A 20,393-nucleotide genomic window follows, 5' to 3' on the forward strand; every position below is an offset into this window, starting at 1 on the left:
AAATCCCAGGTTTTGTTTTTCTGAATTGACTCAATTTCTCTATCCATTGCTTCTCTCCATTTCACGTCTTTGCATGCATCATCATAAGTAATTGGATCTGCATCTGTGTAGAGAACAAAGTTTGCAACACTATTATCATGCACCATTTGATCCTTTTTATACATATCATTCACTTGTGTTTCTGTAAGAGCTTGAGTATTCTGATAGATGTCGACTATACTTCTTGTTCTTAGTTCCTCGTTTTCTGATGATGAAGATGACTCGTCCTCCCTTTGATCATTAACTGTTACATCGTCATCTGTGATATTTGATTGATCATTTCCTTCAGTTACTGGTACAGATTCATGGTCTCCTAATGATTCCTCATGAATATCTTCTTCTGAGCCACTGAACCGAATATGAGAACCCTTTTCATGTGTGTCATCATCTCTCCAGATTTGATATTCATCAAATATAACGTCCCTACTGATAATAACCTTGTTTGTTATTGGATTGTAGAGTTTGTAGGCTTTGCTATTTTCACTATATCCAATAAATATTGTCTTTTCTGTCTTGTTATCCAGTTTGCTTCATTTTTGCTTTGGAATATGAGCGTATGCTGTGCATCCGAATATTTTGAGGTGTTCTACACTTGGTTTCTTCCCACTCCATGTCTCCTCATGTGTGATGTTTGGTACTTTCTTTGTAATTGTTCGGTTTAATAGATAAGTTGCACATGCAACTGCTTCTGCCCAAAGAGCATTTGAGACATTCATCATTTTCATCATACTTCTACTTAGCTCCATGATCGTTCTATTTTTTCGTTCAGCCACTCCATTTTGTTATGGGGTATAACTTGTGGTAAGTTGATGTGTAATTCCGTTTTCTTTTAGGTAATCTTGAAAATCTTGGCCACAGTATTCACCACCTCTATCTGTTCATATGCATTTCACTTTGTAATCTGCTTGATTTTCTACAAATTTCTTGAATGTCTTGAAGTAAGACAACGCTTCCGACTTGAGTTTTAGAAAATACACCCAAGTTTTCCTCGAAAAATCATCTATAAATGTGATAAAGTATTTACAGCTACCGATGGATAGAGTTCTCATAGGACCACATATGGTCTGAATGGATCAATTGCAGTGGTTTGCTGGCATGCCATTTTGAATATTTAGGAAACGATTTCCTTGCATGTTTGCTGAGAACACAGCCTTGGCACACCTTATGTTGTTGTTTTGAAATCTTAGGTATTCCCTTAACCACTTCATTCGTTCCCATGTTATATAAGGTATCAAAATTAATGTGTCCATAACGTTGATGCCATAGTATCGATACGTCTTGTGTCATCATGCTATATGCTCGAGGTATCATGTCATGATTAAGATTTAAAGGAAACATTTTGTTTCCAGTCATTTTCACCACACCTATTAGTTCACCTATCGAATCCTTGATTGCATACTCTTTGTTCGAGAATTTCACCTCATATCCCTTTTGTACAAGTTGTCCAACGCTAAGTAGATTATGCTTCAGCCCTTCTACATAAAACACATTCGGAACCTTCTTTTCAGATCCCTTAACTTTTATGGCAACATCGCCACATCCCAGCACTTCAAGTTTTTTATCATCTCCTGTTCTAACTTCTCTTCTCTCAGATTCATTAAGTGTAATGAACAGACTCTTGTCTCCAGTCATGTGATTGCTACATCCACTGTCTAACTACCATCAATCATTCTTCGTCACTTCTTCTATGTTGAATATCATAAATATTGTGTCTTCATACTTTTCATTTGTTTCTTCCTCATGCATGAATGTATTTCCTGTTCTTTCATTTTCTTCTTTCTTTTGACAAAACCGAGCGGTATGTCCCAGTTTTTGACAATTATAGCATCTTATTTGACTATAAGATCTTCCTCTTCCTCTGCCGCGTCCTCGTCCTGAGTTGTCTGATCGATATTGTCTTGATCGATCAAAATTATTTCCCTGTACTTGGAATGCTTGTTCCATCGGTGTATCATCATATTGTTTCAGTCTTAATTCATGTGACTGAAGAATACCGAGTAATTCTTCAGTGGACATGATATTCAGATCTTTAGATTCTTCGATGGCAACAACCACTGACTCATATTTTCTTGTAAGGGTTCTAAGAATTTTCTCTACTATTCTTTGTTCGGTTATGTTTTCTTCGTTTAAACGTAATTGGTTCACTATAACTGTTGTTCGATTAATAAAATCTTCTATTGATTCATTTTCCCTCATTCGTAATGCATCAAATTCACATCTTAGGGTTTGGAGTTTTACCATCTTTACTCTCTGTTCGCCTCTATAAGCCTTGTGAAGAACATTCCATGCTTCCTTAGATGTTGTACATGTAGCGATTCTTTCGAAGACAGTTTCATGCACTGCCTGGAAAATGATGTGTAAAGCCTTCTTGTCTCTCTTAGCCTTTTCTTTATGTGCATTCCGATCGTTCTCTGATGCCCCAGATGCGAGTTGATTGGCCCCAGAGGCGAGTTGATTGTATCCTTCTTCCACAATCGACCATAAATCTTGTGATTCTAACAAAACTTTCATTTATATATGCCAGTGATAATAGTTTTGTCCCAGCAATTTTGGAATTTGGGTTTGAATTCCTCCGTTTGTTGCCGTCATGATTTTGTGTTTGTGGAATTTGATCGAATGATTATAACAGATATTGAATGTGTGTGTGTGTGGATCGAGATGGCTCTGATACCACTTGTTGGAATTAAACTTGATTTATGTTAGGGTTTTTGGAACCGAAGAGAGAATGAATGTGCAGATTGTAATTCTCATATATGAAAATAAACATTACATCAGTATATATATGATATGATATACATATCATAACCGTCTATACCTATCTTATGAATAATAATACATAAATACACTTATAATTAAACACTAGTGAGGTACCTGCGCGATGCGGCGGGGGTGACACTTTACATTGCGGTACTCGTTCCTGGTAGTTTTCTTATTCGTATAATATTTTTACAAACATAACTTGTTAATTTAGTTGTGTCATCTTTCTCTCTCTGTCTCTTTTATTGAAACTATCATAGGCGTTGGAAAAATCGTTTCAGTTGTTTCTCAAATTTATCTAATAACATGAACAAGTTCATGGATATAAGAAGTAAATGGGAATTGTATCTTTATCAAATATTATGTATATCTATTCATATAAATAGGAGATCTCAATTGTAACATTGTATATATTGATGATACGTAATGAAAGAAGCAAAAGATTGGTATAGCAGGAGCCTACTTTTGGTATTGTGAAGATAAATCTTTACCATAATATTCATCATAAGAATTATGTCTAAATGCATATTTAATGTATAATGGTATAGCATGAGCTTACTTTTGATTCTATATGAAAAAACATCCAGTAGAATCCAAAATGAATAGCCCTTACTGGGGAGTTTACAATCATCACATAGACTATAGACTGATAAACCATAATCCTTAAGAAATGTCAAAATTAGTAGCAACCTTACATCCATTGACCAAAAAATTCATCAAGTGGAAGACTTTTTGTGTTGTCAAGTTGTACCTGCATATTCAGTGATAATCGATTTAAAATGTGCGATTTAAAATGACAAATGGGAGAGGCTAACCATAAATATAGTTACGGATTTTCAAGTTGTTAATGGGTTGGATTCTAATCATAATATGACCAGATGTGAAGGTGATCCACACAAAGGCACGAAAACTATACATGCACAACTGATCCAGAACTGGAGCTGAAAACCCAGGACTAATAGGCCTAGTTGAGCTCAAAGATAATTTCTGGGTTCTGGTATCCAACTGAAAGGCCAAGCTAAAACCGACCCCAGTTAAGCCTCATCACTGATTCCTAAAAACATCATTCTAACAATGTCATATCATTTTTATTAGTTATACTGTGTTACCTAAGAGACCAGTTGGCTGTGCAGGACCCACAAACCTAGGTACGGGCTGGGCGATCTCGTTCTGGAAAGGATTTAGATTGGTTTATGTTGGAAGTTTATGTGAAGTTGATGCCACTTGAGAATGAAATTCTGTTGGCCCAAACTTGGATCTTGATCTCTAAATGAGCGTGAATAACTTGAATAACAATAACTTGTAATAAACGAATGAATGTTTACAAATCGAATGAGAGTGTATGTTACAAATGAATCTACAAGTCCCTATTTATAGTTTTCTACGGGTACGAGTGAAGAGTTGTGTCTCTTCGTGAAAGGACACGTCTCTTGGATATGTGGCTATGATTGAATCTTGAAGAGGTGTGTTGAATGTCGTCCGTTCATCCCAACAGTCGCGTCTCCTTGTTGTTTGCTTGGTGCCGATTCCGAATGGTGTGTGTGTGTAGAGACACACCCATTCGGTTATTGAGGTAGTTTCCAACTTCCATCTTGTCAATTCTGGTCCTCGTACTTTGTAACCGCTACTTAATAATAATTCTAACTATCTAACTATTGTTCATGATGTTAAGAGATTAACCGGTTTCATTCACCCCCTTAATCTCGAACATCCATGAGTTGCTTTAAATCTTGAATTCCGAGCAGTTCCCTCATTGTAGCAAACTTGATCCTTGCTAGTGCTTTTGTTAGTATATCTGCCCGTTGTAGTTCTCCGCTTATGTGTTCCACAGTGATATCTTCGTTTTCCACGCATTCTCTTATGAAGTGATAGCGTGTGTCAATGTGCTTGCTTCTTCCATGAAAGACTGGGTTTCTCATGAGTGCTATTGCTGAAACGTTATCTACTCTGAGTGTTATCTTTTCTTCCTTCCAGCCTGTGATTTCACTTAACAATCTTTTAAGCCATAGTGCTTGACATGCTGCTGCAGTGGCTGCCATGAATTCTGATTCGCATGATGATAGTGCCACTGTTTGTTGCTTCTGTGTACACCAGGTTCTAGGTGATTTTCCAAAGTAGAATACCAGACCAGCTGTTCCTTTTCCTTTGTCTGTATTAACTCCAAAACTACTGTCACTATAACCTGTGATCTTACATCCTCCTTGTCTTCTGTAGATGATTCCATGCTCTTTAGTTCCTTTGATGTAACGTAGTATTTGCTTTACTGCCTTCAGGTGTTGTTCTTTTGGTTCTTGCATGAATCTACTAAGTAGACTGACTGGGTAACATAGATCTGGTCTTGTATGCAATAAGTACCTGAGAGAACCTATCAGGCTTCTGTAATGTGTTGCATCTACTAGATCTCCTTCTTCAGTCTTTGTTAATTGTGTTCCTGGAGTCATGGGTGTCTTCGTGTCATTGCAGGATAACATATCAGCGTCTTTGAGTATCTTGTTTATATATCCTGTCTGCTTGATGCCTATTTCACCCCCTGCTTGAATTACTTCTATTCCCAGATAGTATGCTAGCAATCCTAGATCGCTCATATCAAATTTGTTCTTCATCTGAGATTTAAAGATGTCTATCTCCTTCTTTGATGTTCCAGTGACTATCAAGTCATCAACGTAGACTCCAACTATTAGTGTAGACGCTTCACTCGTCCTTTTTTTTTATAGATTGCGTTCTCTAAAGTACACTTCTTGAAGTTAAGTGACTTTAGGGTTTGATCTAACTTTGTATTCCAAGCTCTTGGTGCTTGTCTCAATCCATACAGTGCTTTTGATAGTCTGTAAACCTTTCCTTCATTTCCTGGCTTTATAAATCCTTCAGGTTGTGATACATAGACTTCCTCCTTGAGATCTCCGTGTAAGAATGCAGATTTCACATCTAGATGATGTACCTCCCAACCTTGATATGCTGCTAAAGCCAACATTAGACGTACTGTTTCCATACGTGCTACTGGTGCAAAGACTTCGTCAAAGTCTATTCCGTGTTGCTGAACATATCCTTTTGCAACTAGCCTTGCTTTGTGTCTGACAATATTTCCGTTTGCATCTTTCTTAGTCTTGAATACCCACTTTAAACCTATTGCTTTGTGATCTCTTGGCAACTCCGTCAAATTCCAAGTGTTATTCTTGTTTATTGAGTCTAATTCAGCCTTCATTGCTTCAATCCACTTTCTGTCACTAGATGCTTCCTTGTAATTCCTTGGTTCTTCTTCAGCGAGTAATAATTCATGTGGATCTAGTTGAATTTCTTCTGTTTCTTCATATAGTTCTTCGAGACTTTTTAGTCTTACTGGAGTGTCGCTAATACTCTCTGTTGTACTTTAAGAAGTGGATGGACCTCCACTTGATAAACTGCTTGAACTTCCTGCTGAGTTCTGATTGTACGAATGTGCTGGCGGGGTTACATAGGAGTCTTGTTCTTCTGTCTGATCTACTCCTGAATCGTCATGATGTGGCCCGCTACTGCCTGGACTACTTGGTTCATTTTCTTCTAATTCTGGTGGTATGTCATCTTCTTGAATGACAAAGTTTGTCCATTCGGGATTCCCTGAATCTACCGTTTCCATATAACTATTCCAGTTCCATGGTTGACCTTCCATGAACTTTACATCTCTACTGACACATATCTTGTTTTTTTGCTGGATCATATAATCTGTATGCCTTTGATCCTTCTTCTATTCCAAGGTAAACCATAGGTGCACTTCTATCATCTAACTTCTTTTGTTGAAGTGGTAGTACCTTAGCGTAAGCAGTGCAGCCAAAAACCTTCAAGTGTTCTAAATTTGGCTTCCTTCCTTTTAGTGCTTCATATGGTGTCTTGTTCACCAGGGCTTTTGTCGGAACCCTGTTTAGTACGTATATCGCGTGTCGTATTGCTTCACCCCAAAAGTTCCGTGGCATGTTCATTGCCTTTAGCATACTGCGAGTAGTGGATAACATCGTCCTGTTTCGCCTTTCTACTACTCCATTTTGCTGTGGGGAATATGGTGCTGTAAGCTGTCTTGCTATGCCGTTGTTTTTGCAATACTTGTTGAATTCAGCCGATGTGAATTCACCTCCCCTATCCGTCCTTAACATCTTTAACTTGGTCTGCGCTTCCTTTTCCACCTTTTCTTTGAACTCCTTAAATGTTTCGAATGCTTGATCCTTGGAAGTTAGTAAATACGCCCACATGTAGCGAGTACAGTCGTCTACAAGTAAGAATATATACTTTTTCCCAGCATGTGTTGGTGGAGTTATAGGACCACACAAATCTCCATAGACTAAGTCCAGAGGTTTTAAAGATCTGAACTTTGCCTGATTTGGAAATGGTGCCCTACTATGCTTTCCTAATAAGCATGCGTCACAGACTTGACTAGCATGACTTATTTGGGGAACTCCATGTACCAAGTTCTTACGAGTCATTTCTTTAATAGCGTCGAAGTGTAAATGGCCTAACCTTGCGTGCCATAACCATGCTGTGTCTTCGGTCTTTGATAGTAAGCAGATTGGTTTTCCCGTTTTCAGTTTGACTTTGTACAGCCTGTTCTTCATTCTCTTGACTCGCATTAGTAGCTTTCTATTTCGATCTCGGATAGTAAGTAAATCTCCGTCCATAACCACTTTGCAACCGATTTCTGTAAGTTGTCCGAGGCTCAATATATTGGTTTTCAGACTTGGAATGTAGTAGACATGTGAAACAATCTTTTGTTCTTGGTTCAGACATTCCAGTAGTATTGAACCTTTGCCTTTAATTTCTACGTGTGACCCATCACCGAATCGTACTTGCCCTGTCACCGTTTCATCTAACTCCTTGAAGTGACTTCGCACTCCTGTCATGTGGTTGCTGGCCCCGTTGTCTAAGTACCATAGATTTTCATTTTCTAAGGCATAACTTGTCGGTTTTATATGTTCCTCGTTTAGCAGAGCCCTTTCTTGAACATTTTCTTCTTGTATTGTCATTAACAATACGGGTGCTTCGTCTTCCTCGACGAGGTTTGAATGTTCTTGTACATCGTCTTTCTCTGAACAGTCCTTCTTGTAGTGTCCAAACTTTTGACACTTAAAACATTGGATTTTACTTAGGTCGGTTCTTGCAAACTTCCTCCAATTTCTAGAATTCCCATTTCTAGGTCTAGATGTAGATCCTTCGTTTCTGGGACTTTGCCTATTTCCGTTGTTTCGCCAATTTCCACGTGTCTGGTTAAATCTACCACGACCGCGGTTTCCAGATTGCCTTCCTCTGGAGTTATCCTGATGTGTAAACATAAGCCTATCTTGGCTTTCTCCTTGATTTCCTTTCTTTAACTTGAGACGTTCTTCATACGTCTTTAGTCTTCCGACCGCTTCCTGTAGCGTCATGGTTTCTAGATCGGAGTATTGTTCCATAGAGGCAACGATTTGAGTAAACTTATCTGGTACGCCATTTAAGAGTTTGCGTGCTAGAGTCAGTTGACTCATTGTCGTTCCTACTTCTGTTGCTCGGGTAACGATACTATTAATCTTTGCGGTAAACGAATCAATAGTGTCGTCATCCCTCATTTGCAACAATTCAAATTCTGACATTAGCGTGTGCATACGCGCCTTTTGTACCCGATCAACGCCAACGTGTCTAATCTTTAGATTTTCCCAAATCTCCTTTGCAGTTTTACAACTTGCAACTTGCAATACAACGTCTTCTGGTATTGCTTGAAACAAATATGCAATTGCAGACTTATCTTTCTTAGTGTCTACCGTTGCATTCTCTGCCGGTTCAATCGTTTCCCACAAACCATTCGCTTCAAGAATCGTCTTGATACGAATAGCCCAAACCGTATAGTTTGTTGGTTTCAGAATCGGACACTGAAACTGGGAAAGAGAATTTCCATTTATCGGACTTTGCCCGGATGATCCTGCCATATCTTCCTGCCAAATAATCTTCACTTCTAATAAACTTTCTTTTGGTTTCAATATATCTCAACAACCCCGATTACTCGAATCGTGTAATAACCAAATAACCAAAAACAATCTAATTCGCACTAAAACCCCGGAATCAAAACAAACGAACCCTAGATTCCTAACCGTTCGGTTCGACCGACTTTCCTAGAACCGAAAATAAATAATTCTGAAATGAAACTTTTGCGAATTTAAACGAAATTGAAACCTGATCGCGAATTCCCTGCGATGCCTTGCGATTCCCACGCCTAGAACCTGATGCTCTGATACCAATTTGTTGGCCCAAACTTGGATCTTGATCTCTAAATGAGCGTGAATAACTTGAATAACAATAACTTGTAATAAACGAATGAATGTTTACAAATCGAATGAGAGTGTATGTTACAAATGAATCTACAAGTCCCTATTTATAGTTTTCTACGGGTACGAGTGAAGAGTTGCGTCTCTTCGTGAAAAGACACGTCTCTTGGATATGTGGCTATGATTGAATCTTGAAGAGGTGTGTTGAATGTCGTCCGTTCATCCCAACAGTCGCGTCTCCTTGTTGTTTGCTTGGTGCCGATTCCGAATGGTGTGTGTGTGTAGAGACACACCCATTCAGTTATTGAGGTAGTTTCCAACTTCCATCTTGTCAATTCTGGTCCTCGTACTTTGTAACCGCTACTTAATAATAATTCTAACTATCTAACTATTGTTCATGATGTTAAGAGATTAACCGGTTTCAAATTCTATATTAAGGCCTTGCATTGGCAGCAGCGGTGGCCTGAAATTGACTCAGTTTTTAAATGTGATGGGCCCAAGCCAAGGTAAGCTCAGCTTGTGGCTCGCTCGCTCAGCTCGTGGCTTGCTCGCTTGGCTCACTCATCTCGTGGCTTGCTCGCTTAGCTCGAATGTAGTAATTTAAAGGGTTCTAAACTTCTAATTTACACTTCCCCACACTATTTTGCTCATGTATAGTTAGTCTAGGTTGTTTAATGCTGGTTTGATCATGAATCCAATTATATACTGTGAGGGGTATATCTGTCAATTAGATTATATATTCAATTCAAGCAAATTTAAAAGAAAAAACATATGCAAAAATAAGAAGAATGAAAATGATTCTGTTACCATTGAAATATAACAATATTAAAGATTAACACTCAACATAAATCAATATAATTGGCCCAACGTGCTTCAGCAAGGGTGTTGGTCTTCGGTGACAAGCGATCTACTGTTGGCATCAAAATAGTAGGCCGCGGATCCTTCAACTGAGCCTCTCATGTTCTAAAGGGAAGACGGTGAATCAGTCTTAGATTTAGCAACTTCCATACTAAGATAAACCACAGAACAAAAGCTAAAGATTGTTAGAAAATATGCAGATCTGAAGTGTGACGTTCAAAATTTCATAAAAAGATGAAACCCCAAAACAAAATCAAGCTGAATAAACATCATATCCTTGCAATGTTTCTATAGTTTTCTTCAAATCGGCAACCTGCATCACTTCTAACACAATATCATTGGTAATAACGATTCAACCAATTCCATATCACACTACTAAATTTTAAACAAAACAAAAAGATTCCCTATCATTCGAGTTAACCTAATTCCCTAAATCCGTTCATTCGACTCCAAACAGCCACTGGTCGGGTTATGGTGGATAAGCTCATTCGCCGGTTTGCTTGACTCGGTGTATTCTTTATGAAATATGTGGCCTTATTGTCACATGATGGTTTGGGTCACACATCCGCTTTAGGGTATAAGCTTGAAATATATTTAAGGTTGTGATGTACGAATCTTGCAATCTAATTCTTTGTTTTAAGTAAGAATCACCCTCTAGAAGGTCCTTATGTCCAACAATCTGAAACCCAAAGAAGAGACCAATTAGCATAATAATTTGGACGTGGTGGTTTCGACCAGTTTAGTTTAGTTATGAACAAGTTGATTTGGTTATGTTTTTATCTCAAACATATTAAATAATAAAATGAATTTAAATGGGAGATCAAATATGTTTTAGTCACTGTACTTTCCATACATAAGTAAATAAAGATGACTTTGTGCCTTGTTTTTGTCATTTTCTATGCAATTGAAATAGGCTATCAAGGATAAAAATGTGAGATTTATGTATCATGCCAAATTTCCCGATTGATCTTGACCCGAATTGTTCACAAAACAAGACTCAAATGTACAAAAAGGTATAGTGAGCAAAACATGATAAATCCGACCCGAACCGGTTATAACAATATTTGAGGCGCGTGAGAACAAAACAAATAAAGCATTAATTTTGTCACATTATCTGAAGTGTATCCACCAAAACTGTTCGTCTGATGACAAGGGAACTGATCGAACCGCACCCAAGTTGCCTTTATGAACCAAGACGAGCTTTGAAAGATTAATTACTTAACTTTCATACTCTACAAGTCTTGTCTTGATTGCTTGTAGCAAAGAAGAATTGTGTGTTGGATCACAACTGGTTTGGGTTTATACTGGTTATTTTAAGTGCAGTTGAAAGCAGGTGGGTCCGGGTACGTTAACCCAACACATTTTAGTTCATTTTTTAGATACTAACATGTCAAATACGGTTTACAAAAGCTACTTAATTACAACATCTAAACACTTTTTACAATAATATTTCAAACATATTCATTAAAACAATTTCATAGATTGAGTAAATTGTAAAGAATGGTATGTTCCAATTTAGGATTTTTTGACCCGTTTAAGATAAAGCACGTACTAATTAATAGAGCCATTCATAAGTAAACGGGTCAAAATTAGTAACAATGTTTGCATAAAAATTAAAGCCATTTGTTACCAACATACCTAATGTAAAATTAGTGGTTCGTGAATTTGACATATAACAATGTTGGTCAACAAATTTGACCAAAAATACAATACCTGTGAGATGGGTTTATGGCACCAATCAGAAACATGGCCCTATCAGATGTGCTTATTGATGCATCCCTATTAGAATTAACCAGCACACAATCCATGTTGATAACCTCCAAGAAACTGAGGTTTATTGTTTTTCTATTAATTTAAATCATTATACAAAACATCAACATAAAAAATCAGTTGATAATTTAAAAATACCTGCGTAAGCCAGACTTCATCCTTATTTACTTTGGGCATTGCGTTATAAACAGCAGAACAAGAGTTGAAAATCCAAATCCAAAACATCCCCAAATTTTGTGTTTCAAAACATTAAAAAATTATCAATTCATAAGTGTCAAAATCCAAATCCAAACGCCCCTTGAATAGAAAAAAACAGAGACGACTACGTAACTATAATTGTTAAAACATAAAATTTACATCAAAACCATACACTAGTTATACACTGATGCATCATTCACTTGTACCTTTTAATCCGTGCGTCGATATTGAACAAGACAACTACCGAAACGTCGACAAAAATGTGTAGGTCATAATGTTATTTTTGGATTTTTTTTTAAATATTATAGTTTATAAGACATGTCAAGAATACGTAAAAAAATTATAAGTTTGTTGTGGAGGGTTAAAAGTGTAACTAAATATCTATAATTTTGTTAAAAGTCAAGGATTTAAGTGTAATAAGCTTAGGTGCTAAAAAATAAATAGTGTTTAAAAGACCAAACTACCCTCATTTTAGGGGTCTTTCTATAAATAAAGGGTGAGAAAAGTTCTTATTTTTTGGGTATCTTAAAATACCCCTCCCTCATGCATTATAATATAGTATAGATATGTTATATCTAAACTATAGAAAAGAAATCTAACTTATATAACCTATTCTAATATGAGATACGAGCTACACAAATTTATATTTAGAAGTTAGAGAGATAATTTCTAAATTCTTCCATTATACTCGCTATCTTCTTCCCTTCCGCTGACAATAAAACACCAAAAAATCTGGTGCTAGCTCGGACTAACGAGCTCATCTTTGACAGTACAACAATTGCTTCGATTGTTGTCCTATGGGAGGCACGGAATCTAATTTAAAGGGATATGTGTTAAAGTGTCAAACACGAATTCTCAGCCATTGCTAACGCTTTAGGTTGTTCATCTCTTGTAGTCAAAGACAATGCCTAAAGACACTGTTAAGATTCTGGTTTAAATTCTTTAAGTTTATGTAATATTTGTTTTTAGTTTCTTGCAGCTTGTTTTAGTAACTAGTACTACACTACTACTTCAACAAATAAATAAGTTATTTTAATTAAGAAAGATCCATTCTCTACGTCAAATGCATAAATTCAAATTTGTCTTGGCTTATTAATAAAAACGATGGAGATTATCAATTACATTCTTGGAATTTATTCATAAGAAATAACTAAGAATACACAACTAAAGCATACATCAAGCTAGTTTCTTGACAATTTGAGTTGATGCAAGTCTGGAAGAGAGTGACTGATCGCATTCGAAAGCTCTGGTTTTGCCTTTGAATTTGCACCATTGTCTGCCGTCGATCCATTTTGCATCTTTTGCCCGTTAACACCCGGGGATCTAAGTTCTCTAGTGTTCTTTTCCTTTGCTAGTATTTTCGCAAACCTAAATTAACACCCATGTAAAAAAAATCAAATGTAGTATTATAATTATCATAACCATTATCGAATATATTTGTTATGTAGAAAAAATATTGCAGTTTATATCATACTTAGGAGTTAAGATTTAGATTAGATTTCTTTTGTAATTATTTTGATTTTCATTATTCAACGTATGAATACCTTATAAGAGCTTCTTCATTGGTAGTGCAATGATAAGGTTCGTTTAAGCCGGTCCCCAAATTCACCTTCGACACTGGTTTTTTCAAAAGTTCTTCACCAACTTGCACGAGATCTTCCAAATTCTTTCGCGTTGTAAGATCCATTGAAGCCACATCTCCACTCAAAGTATCATCCTAAACCATTTCAACGTATGAAATACGCACATATTTTTATTTTTCATGTGACTAATTATTCTCAAAGTCAGTGGCAGATCTAAAAACGTTTAGTATGGGGGCGAAAATTGACGTGACTAAGTATTCTCATAGTCAGTGGCGGATCCATAAACTTTTAGTATAGGGCGAAATTGTTTAGGCTACAACAGGTTGGTTATAAAACAACAAATATGATGTAACAATAAAGTAGAAATTAGTATTTAAATCAGAATTGGTATTTCATAAATGTTTTTAGAAATATTAGATAAGAGATAAAAAGTAAAATTAATTTATATATATATATATATATATATATATATATATATAGGGTAGGGCTATATAGAAAACCCTATATATATATAAAACCCTAGAAAACCCAACCTCCCGACATTTTTTTTTTTTTTTTTGAAAAAAATAACACATGTAATATACAAGTTTTTAAGAGTTTTGGGCGAAAAAAATCAAAAAAGCGCCGAAGGGATGATTTAAAAAAAAAATCAGCAATTTCTGTCTTTTGTGCCTAACACATGTTAGGCAACTGGACATTGCTGAAATTTGTTTATTTTTTTTTTTTAAATCCCTTCGGCGCTTTTTTGTTTTTTTGGCCCAAAACACTTTAAAACATGTATATTACATGTGTTATTTTTTTCAAAAAAAAATGTCAGGAGGTTGGGTAAAAATGGGGGGAGATTTGAGTTTCCATAGTTTTCTAAAAATTTAAGGGTTTTCTGTCTAGCATTCCCCTATATATATATAGAGAGAAAAGTTAACATACAAAAAGCCTTATCATACATCACGTAGGAGACAATGGTAACCGTTGGATCAGGGGTATAATCACGCATGGGACCACATAATCACGCGTGGGACCACATAATCACGCATGGGACCACATAATCACGCATGGGACTATAATCACGCACGTTCTATGATAATAACGCACGTTATATTTTTTGTCATGTATGTTAATGTAGGTTAAGCCCTGAAGTACATTATACTTTCTATATATATATATATATATATATATATATATATATATATATATATATATATATATAAATTAATGGTTTGTTAATTTAATTATACCTGAACACGAAGGTAATTCTCTCCTGAATGAAGGGCTTGGAAGAGAGCAGAGAGATGATAATCAACCATATCACTACTTGACTGAGTAAATACATCTATTAATGGAGTTGAGCCACTACTTTTCAACCACCCCAAAACTCCCCAACTAGACGATTTGCTAGCGTCATACTTCTCTTCAAATTTCGGTGAGCCTGTCCCTAAGGATAGTACTAGAAATCGCCCATATTCGGTTGGTTTAATAGGAAAGAAATCGATGCTACCTCCGGTTATCTCTTGTGTCACTTCGCTTATGGCGACCAAAGTCTACAAAATGAATATGGATAACAATTGCTTAATGCAAACTTATAGAATAATGAGAACATGTATAAGTTATTATGTATTATTAATCAATTATATAATGAGGATAATTACAAAGAAAACATAATCAAATAGTCTCATCTAGTTATGGTTGAGTTAATTACAATAAATTCTATAATATGATAAAATGACTATTTGTTGATGGGAAAATCCATCCAACATATACATACCGGATTATTCGCAGACACCCCGCCATCAATAAGATTGAATTCCCCAAGTAGATTTCCTTCTGAATCGACGGTTGCAAAAGTATGGGCAGGAAGATAAGTTGGTGCAGCTGATGTCCCAATGCATATGTCCGATAACAATGCATCAAGACTCGGGTTTTTCTTCAGCTGAAACATCAATTTAGCTTTTTTTGGCCGAGTTTAATATCTATTAGTCTTATAGATAATTTTATTTGGTTTATTTTTTATTTTCTTTGTTAGTCATTATTTTGTCTAGTTTGAATATTATGATAGTTATTACTTATTTATGTTTTGTCGTTCTTTCACTATCTTGTAATTCGGTTGCACCTCTTTACTCTAAAATGGTGAATCATGCTTGATCAAGAAAAACTATCATTTTTGAAATTTTTTCTAGAAGACACAAACTAAAGATAACCAGGATTTTTGTATAACCTGATAGCTTGAGAAGATGGTAGGCTGCAAGCGTTTGATATCGAACGTTGGAATCACGACATTAGTTAATGTTTCATGGAGTTGTCTGTTTCCTAGTAGTTCTTGAACAAGCTCATGTAGATAAACACCATCGTACTTTGGTCCAGATAGAGCTTTGATCACTCTTTCAGCATGACCAAATGGATTACTACATGTTTTACCACCAAAAAAATGAATATCCAAGAGGAAACACATTTAGCAATCTCAAAGAACATGTAATTTACGATGCTATAATTAACGTGTACGTACTCATCATGTGGGAAGATCTTCGGACAATGTTCAAGATAAAAGTTTGTTATATCCTTAGCTTTAAACAAGGGACGGTTCTCTTCGTTAGGGGTGGTTAACATCGTTGTCACTAAGCCGCCAGTGCTTGTCCCAGAAATTACATCAAAATAATCTGCAAGCCTTGCATTCTCTCCATCTAGTTTCTGCAATTGCAGTTAATTTGTTTATAAAATGGTATGTTGTGTGTGTAAAAACACGTTATATCAACAAAACTTGTATTCCTAGGTGTTTTTTTTTTTAACTTCTTGTAATTCTAGGCAATTCGCTACCCATTTAGCAAACTCGACAAGTTCGGGTGCTGGAAAACAAACTCCATAGAGTATGTTGAAAAGCCAGTTGAGTTTGGTGAAAGTTCTGAAGAGTTTGCTTGCCGAGTTTGCTCACAAGGGTAGCGAACTACGTAAAAAGTACCAGTTTGGTTTACCTGAAGTTCGGTTTCTAAGAAGTTGAGGATAACGCTTGGAATGATTCCTCGTACTCCACCTCCATCGATGCTTAAGATCGTGATCAAGTTTCCATATGTAGGTCGTTGTAAAGGCAATCTTGGTGATTCAAAAGGCATGATCGATAATATATGTTCAAAGTTACAAGGTTCCTTATATAGTTTATGTGAGTAAACTAAGTTTGGAACACGTTTAGTTTTGATGTGGTCGAAAGGAATGAGTTTTGAGTATTTATAGTGTTCAAGAAGACCCATATGGGTCATTAGCCGGGTTCGGATTTTGTTCTCGTATAAGTGTCAAAAAAGTCGGTTTGGTCATATAAAAGAACAACTTTCGGGTCAAAAAATGAATACCACAACATAAATGCATCTGTTACACTTGATGTCATGCAGTTGAAAACCATTCAGGTAAAAAATGATACCGTTTAGACAATCGCGTTAAAAGTGTGTGTTTCTATTTCCTTGCTTTTATGTATTAGTGTATTACTAGAAAAGTTTGCAAATTAACCGTTTTATAAAATCTTAAATATATCATAAAATCATCAAGTGATATGATGTTTTTTTTATATTCTAGATTAAATATATCATAAAATCATCAAGTGATATGGTGTTTTGTTTTTACTCTAGAGGTTTAGGGTTTAAATGATAAAGATATAGGTGATTAATAGAAGTTTAGAAGTAGCTTAGTTTGTTGTTAAAAAAAGATAGCTTATAGTATTTATTGGTTTGATCGTAGTGTATTTATTATTTTGTGTTGCAAAACTATCCTAAAAGCAAATAATAAGAGTAGAAGAAGAAGAAAATAATAGGGAGAAGGGATCTAATATTTCATTGATTGAGGTGTCTATTACAAGATATACAAAAGACTATATATAATTGAGGAAAACTTGTGGAACAAGCCTAATCTATTTTAGGTGTTGATAACCACATTAATAATAAATATATTTATAACACTCTCCCTTGGTTATCAACATAATACGCTTGATGCTGCCTCGTTAAAAACCTTGCTAGGAAAACCCAGTGGGACAAAACCATAGCTAAGGGAAAAAGAGTGCAGCGTGTAATGCGCATTATCTCCCCCTGATACTTCTGGATCAGGTATGTTGCCTCATTAAAAACCTTACTAAGAAAACCCAATGGGACAAAACTTAGTTAAGGGAAAAAAAGTGCAACTTGAATAAAGCTCCCCCTCATTTTAATATGTATCCTTTGAATGACGTGTGTCCATCTTCCTCAAAAGTTACTCAAAGCTTTTGTATATAATCTTCATATGAGTCTTCCAGTGTTTGTTCTTATAAATAAATATCATAAGATCCCCAACTTTGTTTTGTTACATTCCCTGCATTTACAAAACTAACCAAACTTGTTGATGGGTTAGTAAAATATGAACCTATATCTTTCGTAACATAAGGGTATAGAAAATATATATTTTACCCATTACACTAACTCCTCACTGTACACGAGTTATATATTACCAATGAATATAATGATATATGTTCGTGTATAACTAGCAAGATATATTAATACAATTTGTATGGAACTATAGTACTTCAAGACCAAGGATTTTTGCTTCTTTGATAGAAGATGATAAAAATCATTTTTCTGTATCAAATATTTGGACATCATTAAATGTACTTACACCATAAGCTTTGTCCATATGAAAACGTCCACCATTTTCTAGATGTATTATAATTGATGGATAATAATATAAATATACGTTCAATATATTGAGCCATAAATTTGCAATACCATAATTCATTTGCAAATTCTTGCTTTAATATTTGAGCTCTTTTTTTTTCTCTTCGAGAGATTCAATGACGTCGTCAACATATATTATAATACTTGTAAACCTCATATTGTTCTTTTAAAGAAAACAAATGGACCAACTTCACCATATGTATTTCTCGTTTCTGAGCTCACTAGTTAGTTGATTATACCACATTTGATTCGACTATCTTAGTCCATACGTATTTTGTCTACTTCATATAGTTCGTTCTTGAGGTTTTGATATTAATGCTTTTGGCATTATCAATCCATGAGGAAATTCATTCCATCTTATCCAAATATTCATGTGTGTTTATTCTTTATGAGTTTTGCTACATAAGCTTTCTCATTTAACACATAGATTTCTATATCGTATGCAAAACTGACATGAACACTTGCTTTTATCTCCAAAATCCATATTGTACCATACGTATACACTATTTATCGAGATATCACAATCATTGGGTACAAGTTTTCTATGTATGTTTCTTGGTGCACAAGTATTACATCGTTAAGATGTTTCAATTAAGCTTTCAAGCACTTAATTGCTTTAGAAACTCATCAGGGGTTCCAGTTATATCCAACATGTAAAATAATCATAACCTATTCAAATTTGAATATGTATAAATGATCATATTGTTCTCGAGAACTTACTTTACATGACTTACATAATTTAATCCTTCAGGACTTTCATGTAAACTTTCAGTATCAAGTGATACATAACATTCATAAGACGCATATCAATTCTCTCTTTATATTACCAGACTAATAAAATATTGGAAAGTCATTACATCCACCACTAGAGAATGTGTCTCATTATAATCAATCATGGGTTTTTTTTTTTTTTTTTTTGCGAAAAATCCTTGTGCACCATATTTGCCTTATCTCATTTAATTTGATTTTCACATGATTCGCATAAAAGCCCTATTAATATCCAACATACTTTACAAATTCTGTTGTATGGACTGTTGGTCCGAAAACTTTCCATTTCATTAGAGAATTTAAATCTGCCATACTTTGCATCTTTCCATTTTGGCCAATCATTTATGTATTTTCATTCATAGGCAAATCTTAAATCTTGATCCTCGCCAAATTTCATAATTTCAAGTGCTATATTATATACAAAAGTTTAACGACGTCGATTTTTATTTCGATTCAATACATATCTTAGACATGATACAACTTATCGAAATCTCTTTATTTTCAGGTACCTGAGGTTCTTCTTGAACCATCATGTCTACTATCTCTTCAGGAGATTTTATTACTATAACCTCGACTTAACCATCTTAATTACTTGCTCCAATTTTCGAGGAATTTTATTATTGGAATCAACTAATCTACCACGCTTTAGGCGTGCAATAGACTCATTACAAAACGTGTGGTTGTCCTCTTGGGACACAAATATAACTGGAGCATAAGCAGTTGATTATGTGACTTACTTAGTCACTTTATTTATGTCAGTGAACTTGTCTGGTAATTTGTTCTTTAATATTGGTAAATGAATTATACTTTAAACTTCTAGGTCATAGTTTATAGTATGAGGATCAAGATGACATGATAATTCATTTCACTTTTCACTTTCTAACTGCTTGTTATCTCCCCCTAATGTTGGGAACATTCATTCACTAAAGTGAAAACTAATGAGCCACAAACAAATTTCTCACTAATGGCTTTAAGTATTCAATCATAGACGATTATTTATATCCAACATATTCTCAAAATTTTTTAGAAGTCTCATCTTTGTGTGGTGTGGTGGATGGGTTTCAATATATGTCGCAAAACTAAAATCTTTGATGAGACATATTTGGTTCCTGACCAAAAACCAACTGTATGGGGAGAACTATAACATATTGGCTTGGTGTGAATTAATGGTACTATATGTAAAATTACATGTACCTAAATGAACTTTTGCTCCTCTCATAATCATTGGCTTTGTAATCAATAGTAGACGTTTGGTGATCATCTCAACAATAACACTTATTCCAATGATTGTTAATAACTTGGAAATCATATTCATTATTACCAAATAAATATACTAATCTGGATTAATATGCTTGCTATCACATTAGCTAAGCGCTACAGTCACACAAGCTTCAGGTTGTGGATTTGATTACCATTTAGACGATGCATCGATTTAAAATACTAAATGATATCATGTTGGGATATGCATATCCCTTAATCAC

At 35.2% G+C, this 20,393-nt stretch overlaps 1 protein-coding gene across 1 annotated transcript; it reads right to left on the bottom strand.

The window, feature by feature from the left end:
* Nucleotides 1–12,959: 12,959 nt before the first annotated feature.
* On the bottom strand, nucleotides 12,960–16,635 carry LOC110916082 (patatin-like protein 2). Its single transcript, XM_022160834.2, has 7 exons — nucleotides 16,429–16,635; nucleotides 15,966–16,147; nucleotides 15,678–15,864; nucleotides 15,228–15,392; nucleotides 14,701–15,003; nucleotides 13,427–13,599; nucleotides 12,960–13,250 (listed from the first exon to the last, which is right to left on the bottom strand). Exons 1-7 carry the CDS (start codon nucleotides 16,564–16,566, stop codon nucleotides 13,064–13,066), a joined length of 1,335 nt encoding a protein of 444 aa, XP_022016526.1. The 5' UTR covers nucleotides 16,567–16,635; the 3' UTR covers nucleotides 12,960–13,063.
* Nucleotides 16,636–20,393: the final 3,758 nt, after the last annotated feature.

This window comes from Helianthus annuus, chromosome 16 (genome assembly GCF_002127325.2).
Source record: "Helianthus annuus cultivar XRQ/B chromosome 16, HanXRQr2.0-SUNRISE, whole genome shotgun sequence".
Taxonomy (NCBI): Eukaryota; Viridiplantae; Streptophyta; class Magnoliopsida; order Asterales; family Asteraceae; genus Helianthus; species Helianthus annuus.

What these genes read in the sequence shown, in the direction of transcription:
- LOC110916082 (XM_022160834.2), bottom strand. Translation starts at nt 16,566, where the DNA reads ATGCCTTTTGAATCACCAAGATTGCCTTTACAACGACCTACATATGGA. An exon ending in AAGATCTTCCCACATGATGA is followed by an intron (nt 15,865 to 15,965) that starts GTACGTACACGT and finishes TAAAACATGTAG; the next exon opens with TAATCCATTTGGTCATGCTG. An exon ending in GGGTGTCTGCGAATAATCCG is followed by an intron (nt 15,004 to 15,227) that starts GTATGTATATGT and finishes TTCATTTTGTAG; the next exon opens with ACTTTGGTCGCCATAAGCGA.